The following is a 20,576-nucleotide window of genomic DNA, read 5'->3' as shown; positions in this document are numbered from 1 at the left end:
TAGATAGGCATCTAGCTGGGGTCATCTAGACCCAGAACTCTTTCCTGCCTATGCAGGGGGTCGGACTCGATGATCTATTGAGGTTCCTTCCGACCCTAGCATCTATGAATCTATGAATCTATGAATCATGCAGCATCAGGCTTGGTCCACTCCTGGACCCTCCATGCAGCACCTCCTGCACCAAGCTCCCAGCCTCGTTTCGGGGGTTGAGGACCTGAGCCACCCAAGTGCTCCAAAGGTCCTACTCCATGCACTGGCTTGTGCACCGTGTCTCTGGCCACACACCACAGGTTGCTGACCTGAGCTGCCTCACGCAGCTCCCAGTGTCTGGATGCCATGTGCCATGCTGCACACCGAGAGCCTAGCTGCTGGTGCTGTCTGCCATTCCCTGCTGATGGAAGTCTTCAGGGGCACTTCTGGGCTACTGCTTTGCCCTGCTGAGCAGCTCTCCTCAGCTCTTCTAAGCCCCACTCTTCTCTCTTTCCCGGATGTGCTTCCCCTATGCTGGGCATGCAGCTCCTTTTATATGCTCCAGAGCTCTGCACCTGAAGTCCTCCAGACCTGAGTGTTGCAATCTTCAATCAGGTCCACAGGGGGTGGGGGGGGGGAGGAACTTCTCTCCCCCTCCTCTCAGGAAAGGGGCGTGACTGAACTCCTCTGGCTGCCTCCTGATTGGGGGATGAGCTCCACCAATCAAAACAGCAAGATTTCAAGCCTGGAACTCAACCCAAGCTCCAAAAGGCAAGCCTGCTACATATATATAGTTACCCTGCTATATATATATAGTTAACAAACACATTACTGTTTGCCATGTATTCTACTTCTCTACATAGTGCTTCCCTTGTTCCATTCCTTACATACATACCTCAGCTAGCCCTAACCATGGGCAGCTATGTAAAAAGGCCTGGCTGTGAGGATCTGAACCTGGCCCTAAACCCATATTTTATCTCTCAGATTTGCTGCTGAGCCACCAACTTCAGTTCTTTGGCTAACAAACTATATTTCTGCCTACAGATTGTCATCCTACAGAGTGAGACTCAAGTATGAGGCCTCTTTCTTCAATGTGTATCCAATGCCCTGGACATATCCTATGGCATAGACTTTTTCAAACTGAAAATGGAAATCTAAATCTGACAGAACGTAAAAGCTGCTATGGTTATCACACTAGGATTAGCATCTCAGAGGCTTGATTCTATTCCACTCCTTGTGTAAGTGCTCTCCCATTCCATCCTGCTCAGGTACCTGAAAACCTGTTACTGGGGATTATTCCATTCTGCATAAGCATAATTCTATCCCACCCTGTTCAACTCCCTAACAATCTATTCATTCATATGTTTTTGAATCACAAAAAAGCTGTGGAGGACTCTCTCACCTTTGCATTGATGTTTTTTTCATGACAAGAGCAGAATAAAATAGGATTCACTTAGGCATCTAAAAACTGGAACACAATCTAACCCAGTATGTTCCGTGTTTGTGATTTTGGACCGGAAACTACACATAATGGGCTTGATTCTGATTTTACTTAAAGCATTGAGATACATTAAGAAAAGTAACATTGACATCATGCCTATCCACCAGTGTAAAACCTATAAAAGCTACAGTGAAGAAAGATCTAACAATTATCTTTTGAAAATGGCAGTAGCAATCATCAATTGGGGGTCAGACCTGAAGATCTACAAGGTCCCTTCTGACCCTACTTCTATGATTCTATGAAAAGCCATCAGTTGATCTACTTTTATAAACCACTATCATCTAACCCTTAAGGCTAGCTCACAATAAAATAAAAATAAATAAATAAATAAAGTTGGGTTTTTTTTAATGGGGGGGGGGGGGGGGGAGTATTCCCCGTCTTTTACACCGATGGTTTTTCAGCAACACAAAACAGGGTGGAATAGGATCACACCTATCCACCGAATGCATATGTAGTAGGATCTGTCCCTTAACGTAAGTCACAGGATAAAGCTCATTAAACATATCTGTTTCTCCTCCCCTCCCTACTCAGATCTATTATAGACTTATTCATTTTTTATTGGGATTGCTAATTTTTTTCATTAGCTACAGCATTTGGTTATTACCAAGAAATGTATCAGTCATTGAAACCATCTTAGGAAGTTGTAAGAGCTTCTAGCACTGCTGCCACACTGAACCCCCTGTAGGGAGGAGAGTGGTGGGGACAGGAATCAAATAATCACCTATATCTGAGAATATTAAAATGTTAGATTAGAAATATAACCCTTGTCTTAAGTTTAACAGAGATGTTTCACATATAGTCAGATATATGTTGTAGAGAAGCACTGGGGGGAGGAGGGGAAAGAAAGCTCAAGTCTAGCTCAAGTTTTTGCTTTTCTTTCCTGATTAACAGACTACCAACTTGTGGAAACCATTAAGATTTAACTGATTTTCAGAAGCTGTTCTAAGAGAAACAAATAATGAGTATTTTACTTTACAGAAGGCAGGTTCATGTTGATGCTAGGATTTCTTTAAAAACTGTTCTGTAGATAACTTGGTTCAGAAACACAGTTTTTGGCAAGTCAGCCTCTGGAGTTCAAAGGCTTTCCAGACTGCGGGAACTCTTCAAATCTGCTTTTCACAACAGCCTACTCTCAGTTCCTTTATGCCCACTAGCCAAGCTCTTCATACTAGAGGTCATCTTAGATTATTTCATTGCTCATTGTCTAGTATACAACTTTTCACTACTCAGGCAACAGAGTGTAGCAGAACAACCACAATACATAGGGTAAGCCCCGACTGCTGATCATGGTGGTGCAAGCACCACTGTGATGGAGGCTATTTTTGTGCTGCTCCCTGCTCCCCCGACACACAGAAATGTGGTGCCCAGGTTTCCCGCCCCAACTTTCCCTTCTCAGTTACACTAAGATAAACCTGGATGGATGTAGTATCAGACTTCACTGATTTAAGTTAAATCAGTTTCTGTCCCAGATCCCCTCCAGATTCTAGTTAACTCACAGTCTCCCAATATCCCAGGATGTTTTGCAACTCCCCCACAACACCCCCCTGCACCGCCCCACAGGGTGGGCAGGTTAGCTTTGGTCCAAGCTGTCTGCTCCAGCTGAGCAGGGAGGCATGTTCTAGCACAGAGGTCTCCAAACTTTTGAAGTGGATCAACTTTGGCATTTAAAAGCAACCCAAGATCTACCATGCACTGTTGCCATACCCTCCATCCCTGCCCCTCAGGTAAGTTTGTGGGGAGGGATGGGGGGGGGGGGCAGATCAAGGCAGAGGGAGAAAAAAAAATATTTGGGGACATGCCTCCCCAGCAGGTAAGTCCCACCCAGCCAGGACCCCACTCAACTTACCCCTGCTCCTGCCTCTACAGCACTGTCCCTCACAGTGGGGGCCTCAATCTAGCCCCCGCCCCTTCTCTCCCCCACAGGCTGACCTGCTGGACTGGGGTACATGCATGCATACATGTGAGCACTCAGCCCCCAACCCCAGCCTCAGATCAACTCCAAGAAGCTCCAAGATCTACCGGTGGATCAAGATCCACTGGTTGTTGACCACTGCTCTAGCACCTCCCATCTTCTGGCATGGGTCACTGCAGGTATGTGGCTGCATTTTCCTGAATCAAAAGTGAATGTCTGTTCACTTGCTTATCGATTCAATCTACACAGCTTCAACTAATCTATGAAGATTGAATCATTTCAGCCTTGGGCTTTCTGACTGCCTGTACTTAGCCCTTAAGACATAATTAAGGATTAAGGGAAATTTTACTAAGAACTATGCCTAACTAGCAGACCCATAAAAAAAAAAAAAAAAGAACTCTGTCCTAAAGATTTTACTGTTCAAAAGCCACATTTTAACACACTTATTTGTCTTGACTGGTCTCCTATTCCTTTAACACGGAACAAGCCCTGGAGATATTTTTTTCAATATGAGGAACAGTTTCAGACTCTGTCCCTAATTAAGGTATGAGAAAGACATTGCATGGTGTTAGGCAAATACATTTCTTGGAATCTACTTGTCATTTTCACTATTTAAATGATTTACTATTAACTATTTAACTAGTTAAATAGTTAAACAGAAATCCATCAGATAAATATTACTTACTCTCATAGTGAATTAAGAAGCCAACACTGGAACGACTATTGTCTGTAGTGAACAGCAGATACATGTAGTTGCCTGTACTAATAAGGAACTGTGGTGCCTGTGTACCATGATATTCTCCAATTAGTGGTGATGAGTTTGCTGGCCCATCTCTGACTTCTAGGGTATCATAATTAACTTCAGTTTGAAATCTGAAAAGGAACAAATCAAATTAACTGGTAAACAGAGAAACAGTGCAACTTTATGGAAACTTTGAAACTCCAATATAGTTGTGCCTGAAGAAACATTTCAGCTATTATGTACTTCATAATACCTGTAGAATATATCAGAATAAACAATGAAAACTACAGACTTTTTAAACAAATAAGCAATCTTCTATTTTATTTTGTTTTGCTTTGTTTTGTTTGATCTTCAGCCATCTTCAGTTTAGTTAAGAAAGAAGTTTCAATGTTAAATTAACTATGTGCTTGAACTTAAAAAGATTTATTGGATGCATCTTGATAGAAACCCTATGAAGTTTCCTTTAGGAAACTGGACAAGGGAGAGCCTAAGAAATACTAACATTTGAAGTTATATGAAACTCAAAGAACTGCTAAAGGACTGTTTCATATCCTTAAAAGTATATTTTTGTATTCTAATCTTCCCCCAAAAGTTATGGTTTTTTAGTAAGTGTTGAATAGATAGAAACAATGCCTGATTGGATGCAGTAGATTTGTCAACTGTGTGTACCATTTTTAGTCCAGCAGGATTTTTACCAAATGAACTATGTTCCCAATAGTAGAAAAGCAATGCTTATGTGCACCCTTCATTTACTGCTTTTTTATAATTATTTACATTACAGCAGTATGCAAAGTTTCCAGCTGATCAAGTCCTTATTCTGTTAGGTTTTCTACAAATATAGTTTAGTGGCAATCCCCAACACAAATAGATTATCTAAATAGATTAGATGGACTGAAGAAATACAAAGAAAAAGGAGCTCTAGAGATGTAAAGTGAGTTGTTTCAGATGGCTGATACAATCCACATATGCCTTAGGGCAGTGACATTCAGTAGACCACAGTGCAATCTCAGTTTAAAGAAATTCAGATTCATGAAGGTTAGTAAAGCATGCAGTTATTCTACACTTGTCATTCCTATAACAAATAAGCTCAGATATGCCCTTTTGCCAGCTTGAACTTGACTGACATCTGAACCTTGTACATAGGTTTTCATGTCAATATAGTTTCTTTTAAAAAGGCATCTACCAGAATTTGAAAGCATTTGGTTAAATACATATTTCTTGCCTTCCATATGTTCCTTATCTGTTGTGAACAAGTATGAAAAGGGTATGTACTATTACAGAGACTTAATATAGTCCCCTTATACAGTTGGTTAGTTCAATCACTGGGAGCAAGAAACCAGCATCCCTGTGCAAAGGAACATAATGTTTTAAGTAAATATCCTTCAGCTAGTTTGCCAACATATTTTATGGCTCAGGGGGAAAGAAATGGCATCCTTGTTATTACATGACTTGCAAGATTGTATGACAAACAGTCATGAAATACCTTGGAGTTTTCTATTAAAATGAGAAAGACCATTATGTTTTTGATGTAATGGTCATACAACACTCCCCACCCCAACAAATTCCAAACCAGACCATTACATTTTCAAAACCAAATAGCATATATGTCCATTAACAAGCAACTTCCCTCCATACCAAGAGAAACCTAAAGATAATTAGGTCATAATTAATAATCTCTTATAATTCCATGTTTTCTTTTCTTCTTCATTGTCATCTTTCTTTTAGCAACCTACACAAACTAACCAACCAAATGAGCAACACATCCCCAAACTTGTACTTAATTTTAGAACTGTGTCTCTCTATTCTCCTGAATTCCAAGGTAAGTTAATGGCCGTTCAATACTCTAAAAGTCTGCCCTTACTTAGGGTTGTGTTATACATTGTACTTTGAGCTGCTCAAATGTTGACTGGTGTTGGTGCTAGTTTGAGTTTGGAGAATCCCAGAAAGGGGCACTGGTGGCAGTGACTGCAGTGGCAGGGGCCGGGCAGGCAGGTTGCCCTTCCCTGCCTGTTCTCTGGGGACAGTGCTGGCAGCTAAAAGTAAACCAGAAGGGCAGATATGGATAAGCAAGGATCTGGGGTACTGGTAGGGGCAGGAAACATTGGGCCCAATCCAGGGAGGTGGGGGGGGGGGGCGGTGGAGCAGCTGGTCAATCTGGGCTGGTAGGGGGCAGGGGTAGGGGGCCCAGTTTGGGCTGCTGGGAGGGAGGCCCAATGGTGGATAGTCACTTGATTGGGAGGGAGAACATGGTGGGGGAGGGCAGTTGGCCCAGTCCAGGCCAGTGGGAGGGGGGAGTGTTGACTGTTTACACTTACACATAGCCTAGAGTGGCTACAGGTTAGTGGGCGCATTTACATGAGACACTACATGGCTGTAGCAATGTACTACAGCAATGTAGTGTTGGCAGGCACAGACTGTGACACCAGAACTATGTTGCCGTAGTGACATGCCTCGTTGCTATAGTGCATCACTACATAGATGTAGCAGCTAAAAAAAAACCATGCACCACCAGCACAGCACAGTAACAGCTGTTACTGCACCATAGTTTAGTACTTACTAAAGGAAGTAGTAAATGACAGTGCAGTAGCAATGATGCTGTAGGGGCATGTGTAGATGTGTCCAATGTAATACAAGCTGGGTAACACAGCTCAGAGCTAAACCTAGCCTGGAGTAGCATAACTTTAAACTACCTAAAGGGTGCTTAAATTAGTTACACAGGTTAATGTGTGGATAATCCAGGGATTAAGAACTCCAGAAGTCACCTAAAATTAACATGTAGCAAGGCCCTTGGACTCCTACTTTGGTGTTGCTTATTTTAAATGATTTTAGGTGTTGAAAAATGATGTTTTGTTTTGATTACTATCCATAAAGTGAAAATCTTCCAGTCAAAAGTTACACTTATAGCCCCTTCTGTTATGATATGAATAATCATAATAAACTAACCAATGGGTTTTCATCTTTTCATTGCCATGGTAGAAGTGTGTGAGAAGATTAGCACTAAAAGCTGTTTCAGTATAAGGAAGTAGTTAGGGATGTCCAGTTATTTTCTGTTCCTTTTAAATTGTTTCAAGGCATTTAACCAAATACCAAAACCACAGCAATGATTTACATAGTTAAGACTACTCTCATAATCAGCAGGGTTAGAAAATGTTATTTCAGTAATATAATTTATGAATTGCAAGATATGCAGCAGCATTGAATACCCTCTTTTTCTTAATTTCATTAATTTATAAGATTAATACTTTTCTGTTTGCCTTATTAGACACCAATGTTAAGGACTGAGCCCATGCAACAATTTACAAATGTAATATGTTGTCTAGATTCTTTTAAGAAGTACAAGCGTTTACTCAAACGTTGTACCACTTGGCCAGAAAACTTTCACTACAGTAACCTGCTTATGAACATGAATGGAAAGAAGCTCCTGGATTATCAAGTCCAGTTTGCTGAGACTGTCTTTAGATAATGTCTTCCACAAATGGACCACGCTCTATCTAATAATTGTTAGGAGTTCTGCCTCCAGTAGTTCCACTGTAAAACTGTTCCAGAATCTCACTCCTCTAGTAGTTAAAGACTTTCTCATTATTTCCAGCCTTAATATATTCATGGTCAGTTAACACCCATTTTATCTTGTGTCACAAGTGTCCCTTTGACTAAATAGTTCATCTTCCTGCCTTGTGTTTACCTTTTCATGAATTTACAGAGATCATAGATCAAATCCCTCTCAGCCTTTGCTTTCTTAGGCTAAATATGCAAAACTCTTTTACTCTACCCTGCTATTTCTCAACCAGGGTGCCATTGCACCCAGAGATACTTTGAGATCCCTTCAAGTGTGCCACAGGGTGTGACAAAATGGCCACATTTACATGTGTAATTAAAACAATTGGATATACTTCAGCTTAATTTGAGCCAGAGTAAACTATTCCCAACATCACTGTCTACATGCGCATTTAAGCGCAGTAACTTACCGTGCTGCTGGATACCACTTGTATCTAATGGGACTATCTAGCAGTGCAGTAAATTAGTCTACTGTGCCCTAATTGCCACACATGTGTAGATGGTGACACTTTAGTGGATGCATCTACATGTGCCCCTGACTGTGCATTTGATACTGAACAGTCATTTAGTACTTGCTTTACCCACAGAACTGTGCAGTCTCAGTTGCACAGTTATTTTTAGATGCTATGTTGCTGTAGCAATGAGTTACAGTGACATAGCTCATTGCTATGGCAACATAGCATTGGCATCACAGCTTGTGCCCACTGATGCTATATCACTTTAGCTCATCACTATGGCAACGTAGCGTCTCATGTAGATGCGCTCATTGTGTAGCAAATTAGTCTACTGTGCCATAAAGCGTATTATGTAGATGTAACCAATGTTAGCACTGGTAGGTTTCCAAACATATTTCACAAGATAGATTTAGGTATTTCAAACATAAATCCATTGTTGTGGTCTTTCTGAATTCTTTAGAACAGAAAAACTGCTTTGAGTTTTTTGTAGTCAGAAAAGAGTGAAAACAAAGACCTGGCATTTTGTGAGAAGTGCTTTCACTTTAAAAAGATTGAGAACCACTGCTCTACACACAGCATCAGCTCATCATGCTCTTGATCATCCTTATAGTCCTCTTTGATCTTGTTCTACTTTGAATTCATCATCTTGAACAAGAGTGATCAAAACTTGTGGGGGGAGTGGGCATGCTAGAAGGGAGGAATAGGCTGCAATTGGACCTAGACAGGTTACAGGGGTGGGTGGATGAGAATAGGATGGGTTTCAACACTGACAAGTGCAAGGTGCTGCACCTGGGGAGGAAGAACCAGCAGCATACCTACACGCTGGGGAACTCCCTTCTCGTCAGTGCAGAGCCAGAAAAGAATCTTGGAGTCATTATTGATGCCAAAGTGAACATGGGCTGACAGTATAGGGAAGTGGTCAGGAAGGCCAACCACAACTTGTCATGCATCCACAGATGCATCTCGAGCAGGTCCAAGGAGGTGATCCTCCCCCTCTATGCGACACTGCTCAGGCTGCAGTTGGAGTACTGGCTGCAGTTGGAGTTCTGGGTGCTGCACTTCAGGAGGGATGTGGACAACATGGAGGGGGTCCAGAGGAGGGCCACTCACATGATCAGGGAGGTGGAGGGTAGGACCTATGAGGAGAGGCTAAGGGACCTGAACCTGTTCAGCCTCCACAAGAGGAGGCTGATGGGGGAATCTAGTGGCATTTACAAACTAGTCAAAGGGGACCAGCAGGCACTGGGGGAGTCCCTGTTCCCCCGAGCACTACCAGGAGTGACTAGAAATAACAGTCACAAGCTGGCAGAGGGTAGATTCAGACTAGACATCAGGAGGCACTACTTCACAGTCAGGGCAGCTAGGATCTGGAACCAACTTCCAAGAGAAGTGGTGCTGGCTCCTACCCTGGGGTCTTTAAGAGGAGGCTAGATGAATACCTTGTTGGGGTCGTTTGACTCCAGTACTTTTTCCTGCCATGACAGGGGGTCGGACTTGATCTGCTCAGGTCCCTCCCAACCCTACCAACTATGAAACTATGAAAACTGTAAACAGTATTCATCTGTCCCTTGTACAATGACAGCTATGTTTCTCTAATTGTACTGGAAATACCTTCCTTGATACAGGCTAGGATAATATTATCCTTATACACAACTTCATGAGTTTGGCAGTAGCTAGTCATCTTGTGATCAGCTAGCATGCCCAGGTTTTTTTAATCTTCTGTCATTTACAACTAATAGGTTTCCAGTTTATGGCAGAAATTTAGTCCCTAAATAAATGCCTTTGCATTTTATACTATTAAATTTCATTTCCTTTTCTAGTATTCCAGTCCTCAAGGTTATACAATCCTACCTGCATGGTACAATTTACCTTCGGTAAACCCATGTGGCATTTTATCCAATTTTTCATTTACCTCCATGTATTCTTTCCTTCAATGTCTTGAGGTCAGACTAATAGGCCTGTGGCTTCCTGCATCCATCTGTTTTCCCTTTCTAAAATAGATATCTAATGGATATTTCCTTTTCTAAAATGAATAGAATATTAACTATTGTCCATTTTCTACCTTAACTGGATATAGTAATTAAAAATCCATAGTCAGAGACCTCTTATTACAGAATTATATGATGGAGATGATCTAGTCCCCTAGGCCTGAGATCATTTTGATATTTGAGTTTGATTCTGACTGGTATGTGGTGATTTCCATTTCTAGGTCCTTATTCCCATTAGATGTCCTGCCTTTGCCCCCAGCATCATTACTGAAAATTGATACAAATAATTTTATTTTAGCTATTGAAACATACCTACCCACTCTCACTACATATAAAAAAACAAATATTTCTTTCTGGTTTTCTCTTTTTAGTTATGTGGCTGAAGAACCTTTCACTTTAACTTACTTACAAGGTTTAATACAGAGAGAGGCAACTTTTGTTTCAGAAATCTTACTTTATTTCTATGATTTCTGATATCTAAATCATAGCCTTTTTTAATGAAGAATATTTTCATCCATATCTTGTAGAGTCTTTGCTGACTACTTGCATTCATTTGAATGGGGTTATTCATCCATGTAGATCTACAGATCTTACAATTATTTTTTTCTTCCTTGCTTGGGATACACATTCCAGTTTTTTTTCCATAGCAAAAGTAAAGCTTTTTTCTCTTGCTGTAGGCAAAAAAAGCCTGCTCCACCAGCAACGCATTACATGGTCCAATTAGGATTAGGAAGCTTACTAGTGCAGCACTCAAGACTAAATCTCACATCTGATCAAATTGCTGTTAACAGCAATTTCTCAAAAAGATACTGTCTTACAGGAACTGAATTCTTACACAGGTAAAATGTCAAAAATACTAAACATGATAGGAACTAGATCTTTAACTGGTGTAAGTTACTAATGTTTGTGCAACTACATTGACTTATACCAATTAACTGATGGTGGAACTAGGCCAATTTATACCAGCTGAGGATCTGGACATGAATCTAAAAAAAAAATCTATTATCTAACAGCAATTTCTCAAAAAGATGCTATCTTACAGGAACTGAATTCTTACACAGGTAAAATGTCAAAAATATTAAACATGATAGGAACTAGATCTTTAACTGGTGTAAGTTACTAATGTTTGTGCAACTACATTGACTTATACCAATTAACTGATGGTGGAACTAGGCCAATTTATACCAGCTGAAGGTCTGGACATGAATCTAAAAAAAAAAATCTATTATCTCAATGAATGTTTAGCATGGTATGGACTTTTGGTGTGCAATCTTATATCAGAGGATATGGAAAGAATGGGCAAATTAGCACTGTCACTCAGCTTACTGATAGCAATGCATAAATATTGCTACGCTGTTTCTGGTTTAGGATGTGGTCTGCATTAATGATACTGCTGTCAGGCATGAATTGCCTTTTCTAGCATACACTGAAGTGTTGTAGTACAATCAAGTACTAGCAAATTCATAATGAAGTCAAAGCTGGGTCTTTAGTGCAAGGAAAGGGATGGGTTTTAGAGTCCTTTGCTCACAGAAGTGTTAGTTCTTTTAGCTAGTGAGTCAATACATTGTGTTGCACTTGAATATTAAAAGTAACCAAAATTCTGAATAAAATCTCTCTTGCTTTAATGTAATGTTGGTATTTAATGGCACAGAGTAGCCCCTATTTTGCTAACTGTAATTAAATGTAATGTAAACAGAGCTGAAGATCTGAATTTTTTTTTTATTACAATGCAGAGCTAAGAGAATGTGAATGGGGATTCAGTAATGGGATGGAATCGAATGAAAGTCAATGGTTTGTTTCTATTATTTTGATTTTTTAAGCCTATTTTTCCCTTCCATGCATTAAAAAAAAATCAGAACATATTTATACTTAATGTTCTTGTGCATTTGTGTAGTGGTGGGCTTTGTTTTTGGTCTTTGTTGTGGTCCTCACCTGTCAAATGTGATCTTAATGGAATGTCCTGGTCTTGCTTCAATCACCCATTCACAATTTAGAGAGTCCTTGTAATAACCTGGCCACCCTGGAGGCAAGATAACTCCATTTGATGCTGTCAGATGTCCACCACATGGTGCTGGAAAATAAAAGCACATGCATATATATATGTAACAGAAAACATACATAGGACAAATATACACACTTGAATATACAAAAATGATTATGGTATTACAAATTGATAATTTCTCCTGCCAGGAGAAACATGGAGAAACACTCCCACTTCTCCACACACTGTGGAACCCCTGCATTGAGACATCCTGCACCCCAGCCAGCCTCTCCCTGGCTGGCTGGGGCACAGTGTACCTCAAGGGGAGGGGGGGCAGCAGGCAGCCCTAGGTTGGCTGGTCCTCCATATCCATGTGCCACTGCCCAGCTGGCTAACACGGTGCATCAGTTAGTGGGCTCCCTGCTGGTTAGCCCTGCCCTGGGAAACCCTGTACCCCAGCCACTCCCCCATCCCTTCCCCTCTTTTTGCCTCTGCACCCATGCAGGACCCACAACTTACACTCTACAGCAGCAGCAGGAGTAAGGCACTCTGAGCAGGCTGCTACCAGCCCCACTATGGCGCAGAGTGGCCCCAAGCAGCTCAGATCTGGTGCTGCCTATGCTGCTCATTGGGGGTCAGTGCCACTTGTGGGGACCATGTGTCATGCCAAGCTGGGTCCTGCCAGCACTGGGGCCACTCGCACTGCCAGGCCATGCCAGGTTCATGGTGGCAGGACCTGGTGCCGTGTGCAGGGACACAGCATCGAACCACACCAGGTCCTGCCGCCATGAAACTGGCCCAACCTGGCAGCGTGAGTGGCTCCAGTGCCAGCAGGATCTGGCTTAACTCAGAGGGCTGTCCTGCTCACTGTGCCAGGTCCTGCCTCTGATGGTAATGCTGCTTTCCCTGCGGTGCCTGCAGGGAGGTGGGGCACGGCGGGACCCAGCCCGGCACAGATGCTAGTCTGGCTTTGCAATGGAGTGGGACATGCAGCTCTGGGAGGTGCAGCTCCTGTGCAAATGCACACTAGTTGTAGGGCCTGGGCCAGATTGGGTTGGGTTGGGTTGCGGGGCTTGGGCTGTGCAGCTAGTGTGCATTTGCACAGGAGCCACACCTCCCAGAGCCATGCATCCTGCTCCAGTGCAAAGGCGGACTAGAAAGTCATGCCAGGTGCCAGATCAGGTCCCGCCACATACCACCAGCTCTGCACTCTGGTCACTTGCCACCCCCTTCTCCCTGCTCACCACCCCCTGATCCCACACAGGCTGGATATGCCCTGGGCCCTGTACACCCATAGGGATGGCTCTGGGACTGCCACATGCCTGCTCCCTCACCCAGTGGCCGTGGCACTGGAAGCAACAAGCAAACAGGGCTGTGGCTCTGTTGCAGGTACAACAGGCAGAGACATGGCACTATGTGATCTGGGCTCCATAGATGCTAAATGGGCCCAGCCCGGCCCGTTTGAGGTCATGCGGTAGTGGGCCAGGCCGGGTCCATTCAGCATGTATAGATCCTGGGTCACACAGCACTGCATCACTGCCCGCTGTGCCTGCAGCAGAGCCACAGGCATGCGGCCTGCTGCTGCTAGTGCCACGGGAGGCTGGGGGTGGGGGGGCAGGCATGTGGCAGCCTACACTCGAGTCCCTTCGTGTACCCACCCACTGGAACATCCTCACCTCTACTCCCCACACCCCGCCAATTCCCCCTCCACTCACCATAGCCCCTGACATCCTCCTTCACTCCTACCACTCCCCGATATCCCCCTGCCACTCCCCATAGCCCCCGACAACCCCCTCCACTCCTGACACCCCCTGACATTTCCCTGCCACTCTTCACACTCACCCACGCCCACCCAGACCCCTAACTTACCCTTCACAGTGCCAGGGGCAGCAGAAGCACCACAGAGACACTCTGGCCAGAAACTAGAGCATCTCTCCTGGAGGACTGACTTGCCCCGCTGTTCTGCAGAGTAGTTTGTTGTTTTTTTTTATCGCTGGATATCCAGGGGTCTAATTTTGCCACTATACTGCAAACTTGCAGTTCAGGGAATATTTTTTTCATTCCCACATGTGCCTCTTGCAGTATCTCAAAGGGCTCTGAGGTGCTGTAAGATGCACATACGCACTCATGTGGATACGCCCTAGGAGTACAAATGTTTATAGTTTTTCCCAAACTACAAATGGTTCCAAGAGAAAATTAACCCAACTCCAACCAGATAGAGGTGGCTTTCAGGAGAGGTTCTCCCAGGAGAATAAATGCATGTATACTTCCCCTTCCAATAGAAGTTGCAGCACTGTCTTCCAGCATCCAAGCATGTATTGCTCCAATCTCCTTCAGGGAGACGGTCTATGACACATGCTAGACTCTCCTGTTTCAACCAAGCATGGAATAAATTCTTTTCCCTGACTGCCTCAGTCACAGAAGAGCCTAGTTGTTTCTCCAGCCTTGTGCTGTACTCTTAAGGCTGCAGAGATGGAGGATTCCAGGGAAATTGTGTTTCTCACAAGTGACCAGGCCCTCATATCCCCAAGACCAAGGCTCAGAAGACCCAAACCTCCAGGACCCCACATACTCTCAGACCCAGACCACTGATAATCCATTGCAAGCTGGTGGAATAGAAATTGATATGTCTGCAACTAGCAAAAGAGGAAACATACTCTGGGTGTCTTCTCTTGAAGCCTCACCACAGGAGAATTATGAGCAGGAGTTCCCCAGGAGGATGTGGTCCCCTGGGCCAGCCAGCCAATCACTGCTGCCCTTTGACTTGGATGCTCATGGCACTCTCTGCTAGCCAGGAGAGCCTGCAGAACACACTCAAATGTATGCTTAGGGGACCCCTGGCTGCAAGTCACTGACAGATCAGGCTATCAGTGCAGCACTCACTCAGCCCCACTAATATTTTTACAGTGCTTTCCAAGTATGTTTTCCTATGGGGGAAACAAACCATAAAACTTCTTAGATATGAACATTTGTATATACCTTGTGTTGAACGCTGTATGAATTGTGTGCACAGAGTTCAAAAATCAGAAAATTTTAGTTAATGAAGAAGCTTTGCTTCAGTAGGCTTTTCTTGCTCTAGGGAACCCATTACATGAAGCAATTAGGACTAGGAAGCTCACAAGATGTTTAAGACATCTCTTATATCTTATCTTGCTACCAATATCTCCTAAATATTATGAAAATGCACATTATAATTATTGTTATTATTATTGAGGTCTTATAAGAAATGTAGTAAACCACAAATTAAAAGAAAGCAAATAAAAATTATCAGAAAAGGCCTGATTCTATTCTACTTCTTAGGTATGTTAGTGGATTTATTTGCCTTATAGTATTACTGTCTATTCCTATTTTATTTTAAAAAAATAAATGAACATAATAGATACGACCAAATAAAAAGGCCAAAAAATCTAAAATAAAACATGAAAATGTAATAAAAATAATTTTATTATGTGAACTAGTATATTTAAGATAAGGATAATGTCCTTACCTTCACAACGTGGCACAGTAGAGCTCCATATGACATTTCCATCCTGCATAATGCAAGTTATGGATTCAGATCCTTGGGTTTTAACAAAACCATCATCACAATGAAAAGAAACAGAACTTCCCAGGAGGAATCTGTCTCCAAAACGCCTTCCATTTATGGGAATACCAGGATCATGGCACTCATTCTGACCAAAAGCTAACGAAAAAAACAATTGCAAAACTCTAAATTACTTGCATGAAAAATCATTTAGGATTTTGGGATGAAAAAGATTCTAGAAACATTAATTATTCCACTAAACTAATAGAAAAAAATGTGGTTAATATCCAATGGTAAATCTATATACATTCAAGCAGATGTAGTATTTTATATAGCATATATACGTAGCACATTGCCAAACTTTGTAGACTGATTTATCCACAAAATAAAAAGTGTACATTGAAGCACTATAAGCCATATTTAAAGTAACCTCCATCTTGAACTGAGTGCCTTTGTCTGAACTAAACCATTTAATTTACTTCCACATTATTTTGAACAACAACAACAAATTGTATAATGTTGCACTCAAATAAAAATAGTCAGGCATGTGCTTACTTGTGTAAGTGATATTAAAGCCTCTTCCAGTGGTAGAGTGATCTGACTGAAATTCAAGTCTTACTATGTGCCCACTGCTTGCCAATTGAGAAGGGACCTCATTGCCAGAAAAAGTGCCAAGCGGTGGTAAGTCTGAAATTCCATCATCCTTCACTGTAAGATAATCAAACTGTGGCTCCACATCGAAGTCATTGAAAATGAGATGAATCCTGCTTCCCGGCTCTGAAATAATCAGCCACACACAATTCATGTTGTTTCCATACTCTTCTGGGTAGTTTGGTGAAAGAATAATTCCAGATGGTGTGGTGAAGTTAAAGAAGCATGAGACTAAAAAAAAACAAATGGCAATATTAGATTCTCAAAAACATAATATTAAGAAACAATGCAAAATATTTTCTTTTTGCTTATTTCTATGAAAAATTTATGTTTTGAAGGAATGAAGTAAGAACTCATAACATTTGGATATATGATCATTTCTAAGAAGGTTAGAACACTTCCAAATCAGCTTAAACTTAATTATTAATGAATTAATTAATTTACTAACTTACATTTATTTAATTAGTTATTTATAATTCCCATGGGTAAGGCTATGTGCTATTATCAGGGCCCACATGATAGTTTTAGAAGCAGTAGAGACTGTTAAAGTAATTCCTGGTACATTAGGCATAAAAATATTCACAAACTAATGGTACTATAGTCTGAAGAAAATAGAAACAAAAATGACTGAGTCTGAATGGATGTCTGATGTCTGACTGTAGGTTAATTTGTGCCATTAAAGCAGGACCTAATGCCTCTGTCAGGTTTACATTTGCTTCACATGGATAGCTGGAAAGTTCTGAAAGAAACATATGTATGAGAGGATTCAGTATATGAACTATGGTATAACTGGGCACTGATGTTGATGGAGGTTGTGAAAAATAAGTGATTCATTCATTCATCCCTTGATTTCAGTTACTAAATGGTATTTGCTATGAGAATGGGGAATGCCATATTTTCTCTCATACAATGCATGCTGGAATAAGATATATAACTTGTTTTTTTAAGACAGAAAGAGAAAAACTAATTTTGATTTGTCATGAATAACTGAGTAGTGGCACCTTGGAAGCTGAACCTGCTCATTTTTCTGCTCCTTGTGGATAGCATGCAGATTTTATTTTTGCTTTTTCCAGTAAGCAGCAGAAATAGTTTGTAATGTATTTATTACTACAATGTATACTCAGTTTCCATCAGTTGGTTTTTGTTGTATGTGAGAAAATATGTTACATTCAGTAAGAAACAATGCCCAGGGGGCAGTCATTATCTAGTCCTTACACTTTTCAAGCTGAGCTAATGTTCTTTTTTATACTGTTTTAGTTTTTTTTCTCTCTCTCTCTCTTCCATTCTTGGATTTTAGTAACTTGTTTTGATATTTGTTTTCTAAGAATCAATGTGTTCAGCGAAACTGCATGCTGAGAAGAAAAATGCTATTGCACTTTTGTGTCTACACATATAGACACAATAAGACACAATAAGGAATGTTCTGATTTAAAACAATTGGTTCACTCTTCTTGCACAACTAACTTTTACAAAAAATATTCTACATGCCAAGTTTATAAACTGAGTATAAAAGTGATGGAATCTGTCACCTAAGCCTGCCACAAAAAATAAGGCTTAGATATATAAAGTTATCTAGCATATCACTGGAAGCAATTAAAATTATATATGGTAGAATCAAAAGTTTTTACATTTGATAATTCTAAATGTTAAATTCATTCTATTTGAAAATTGTGAATAGTACTAATTTGAGCATTATTTATAGATGGAAACACTGATCTACATCAGTTTTCCTATTTTTAAATAGATGGTCAAGAACCACTTTCATGATTTTGATAATCATGCATTTTTAATAAGAACAATTACAGAAAAAAAAACCCTCACATTTCTGGTACCTTCAGTAACTATATGTAAATTAAATGAATTAAGGTAAAGTATTTGCTCCAAAGAGAAATCTAATATTTTTAACAAAACAGTTACATCATCAACATCACCATCATCATCATTATTGTTATTATTTAAAGCACAGTGAAGCTATTTTATCATAGAAAAATAAAAAGTGACCCTGTGGGTGCTAGACAAAAATTATCAAAAGTGTGGGCTATTATTTAATTAATTTTGCTGGCCTTTTGACAGCAGTGCAATTTTTTTTCACAAACTTCCAGATACCAGTACATTGCAGTTGAAATGGTCAATGGTTTCTTTTAGTCAATCATTTTGTTCATTCGTAAATTTTGAATTTGGTCATCCTGAAACTACTTCCTTGCTTGGGCTGAATTCCCAGAATGGTTTAAACTGAAAGAAAAATTAATTAGGAGAAGGAGCCATAAATTCCAAAAACTGTCAAAGAAAGAGCAGCGGCTTCCCTTTTGGCTCTATAGTTTTAACTGTACAGTTCACTGTGGATGAGAGACAGATTGGAATCCTTATAAAAACCTGGGATTACTTAAATGCATTCCTACCAGAAGGACACACTCACCATATGTGCATTACTTGTATATGCTATAGCATATATAGGAATGGGAGTCTTATATCAAATATTTAAATTTTCATAAAAAATGGAGCTCAAATGTGCTTCAAAATTTCAATGAATGCCTTAACCAAAATGGCTATAGAGTTATTCTGCATCACTATGTCTCTCTCCCTGTGTCTCAAATAAGTTTTAGGTATCTTGTGTACAGCAAAATGACATCAACAGGAGAGTCTGAGAGAGCAGCTTGTCCCTTTCATAAACATGTTATAGCATGGGCTAGGGTAATTAGCTAGGAAGTGGAATATGTGAAATCAACTCAGGTGAAAAGGAATTAAATCAGTCTTCCACCTCCTGGCTGAGTGGTCTAACCTCTAGATTATTAGGTAAAAGGGGTAATGGAGTACATCTTGCCCTCCATTTCCTTTGTTCTATTAAAAGCATCCAAGACCATACATTTCATTAAATCTTTATTTTTAAATTTATTTTCTTTCTGATAAATTGATCAAGTACATCTAAACCCTTTCTTTTATGTTTTATTTATACACACACTCTCTCTCTCTCTTTCTCCTTATTTATTTGAACAGCCGTAATGATAGTTTCAAGGAAGGGAAACAATTCGCTGTGAACATGGGCAAAGCTTCCACTAATATTCTGAGTCAGAATTGTGTGCAGAATTTGGAAACAGAGATAATGGGACTTAGACTTGTCTATAAAGGTTCTACCACTTTAAAGACATATATATACTGGGATAATTAAAGTGATCCTGCCCATCAGTGTGAGTTCAATTATATCAGTTTACCTATGTTCACACCAATATAAATTATTGATATACAGGAAGATAACTAAGCCAGTACAATAACTAAGGGTGGGCAGGCAAAACAAACAGGTACTTGCTGTTCTTGTAAAGCTGCAAAACAGTTATATATTTATGTTTATCTAAAAGTGCTGAACACAGAAAAAAGATATAGGTTACTTGCCCACTGAAAAATATTTACTGTTTTACTTCAGAACTTTAATAAACAGGTCATTATTCAAACCTATCCAAATCAGAAGCTTCACTGTAAATATTTTTTACTTGTCAAAAAGAAATAACATCTACAGATCTTAACTATCATGCTTCACTGCTGGATACCTTTATAATGCTTATATTCTTTATACAACTTTATTAAGTTTTAAAAAATAAGACTTTACTGATGTGGATATGCAGAGTATTATATACTGGTAGTATAACTAGATACATGCTCCAAAGTCCTATTGACTACTTATATGCTATTACACAGCTCTTGGAGTTTTATTCAATAAACATTTACATTGAAAGTATTAAATGTTTCAATTAAATACAAAATGAGGAAAAAAGAACATTCTAAAATGGCCTTACATGGTGTTCCCTGTAAATTAGCTACTACTACATCATCTAAAAGAGTTATTATCACTGAGCAAGTCTTCAAGGCCTTTTGAAATGTTTTCCTGCTGGTTAGTTGCAAGTGCCAAGAGAAGGAACAGTCTGAGGTCAAGAAATTAGCAGACAGAAAAAAAGAAATAAATAAAGCAGTTCTTACAAACACAGCTGGGTTTGTTGCCAGACCACTGGTTATTTTGTTGGCATGTAATTGTTCTCTCGCCCACTAGTTCAAAAGCCGCTTGGCATTCAAAGGTAAGTGTGTCTCCATGCAGAAAACTGTTTCCAGTCCTTTTTCCATATGATGGAATTCCTGGGTCTCCACAACCTCCTTTTTCAATTTCTGAATTTGAAAAATACAAACAAAATGTTTAAGAAAAACATATTTGCATATTATTTATATTTTAGTACCAAGAAAAAACATCTTTCAAAATATTGAATAAGATGCCCAGAAATAACATTTGAAAATAATTGTGGCTCAATAGTAAA

The 20,576-nt window shown here is 40.4% G+C and overlaps 1 protein-coding gene across 1 annotated transcript in view; it reads right to left on the bottom strand.

Moving 5' to 3' along the window:
• LOC102386534 (CUB and sushi domain-containing protein 1) overlaps positions 1-20,576 on the bottom strand; it is a 796,348-nt gene that overhangs the window by 403,396 nt on the left and 372,376 nt on the right. The window contains exons 9-13 of the mRNA XM_006032113.1: positions 20,248-20,430; positions 16,183-16,509; positions 15,592-15,786; positions 12,056-12,194; positions 4,069-4,256 (exon numbers count right to left, since the gene is read on the bottom strand). Of these exons, the coding sequence (XP_006032175.1) occupies positions 4,069-4,256; positions 12,056-12,194; positions 15,592-15,786; positions 16,183-16,509; positions 20,248-20,430 (1,032 nt within the window). The remainder of the gene's footprint in view (positions 1-4,068; positions 4,257-12,055; positions 12,195-15,591; positions 15,787-16,182; positions 16,510-20,247; positions 20,431-20,576) is intronic.

The sequence above is a fragment of the Alligator sinensis genome, unplaced genomic scaffold (genome assembly GCF_000455745.1).
Source record: "Alligator sinensis unplaced genomic scaffold, ASM45574v1 scaffold72_1, whole genome shotgun sequence".
In the NCBI taxonomy this organism is placed as follows: Eukaryota; Metazoa; Chordata; order Crocodylia; family Alligatoridae; genus Alligator; species Alligator sinensis.
This window is presented reverse-complemented; position numbering and strand designations above follow the sequence as displayed.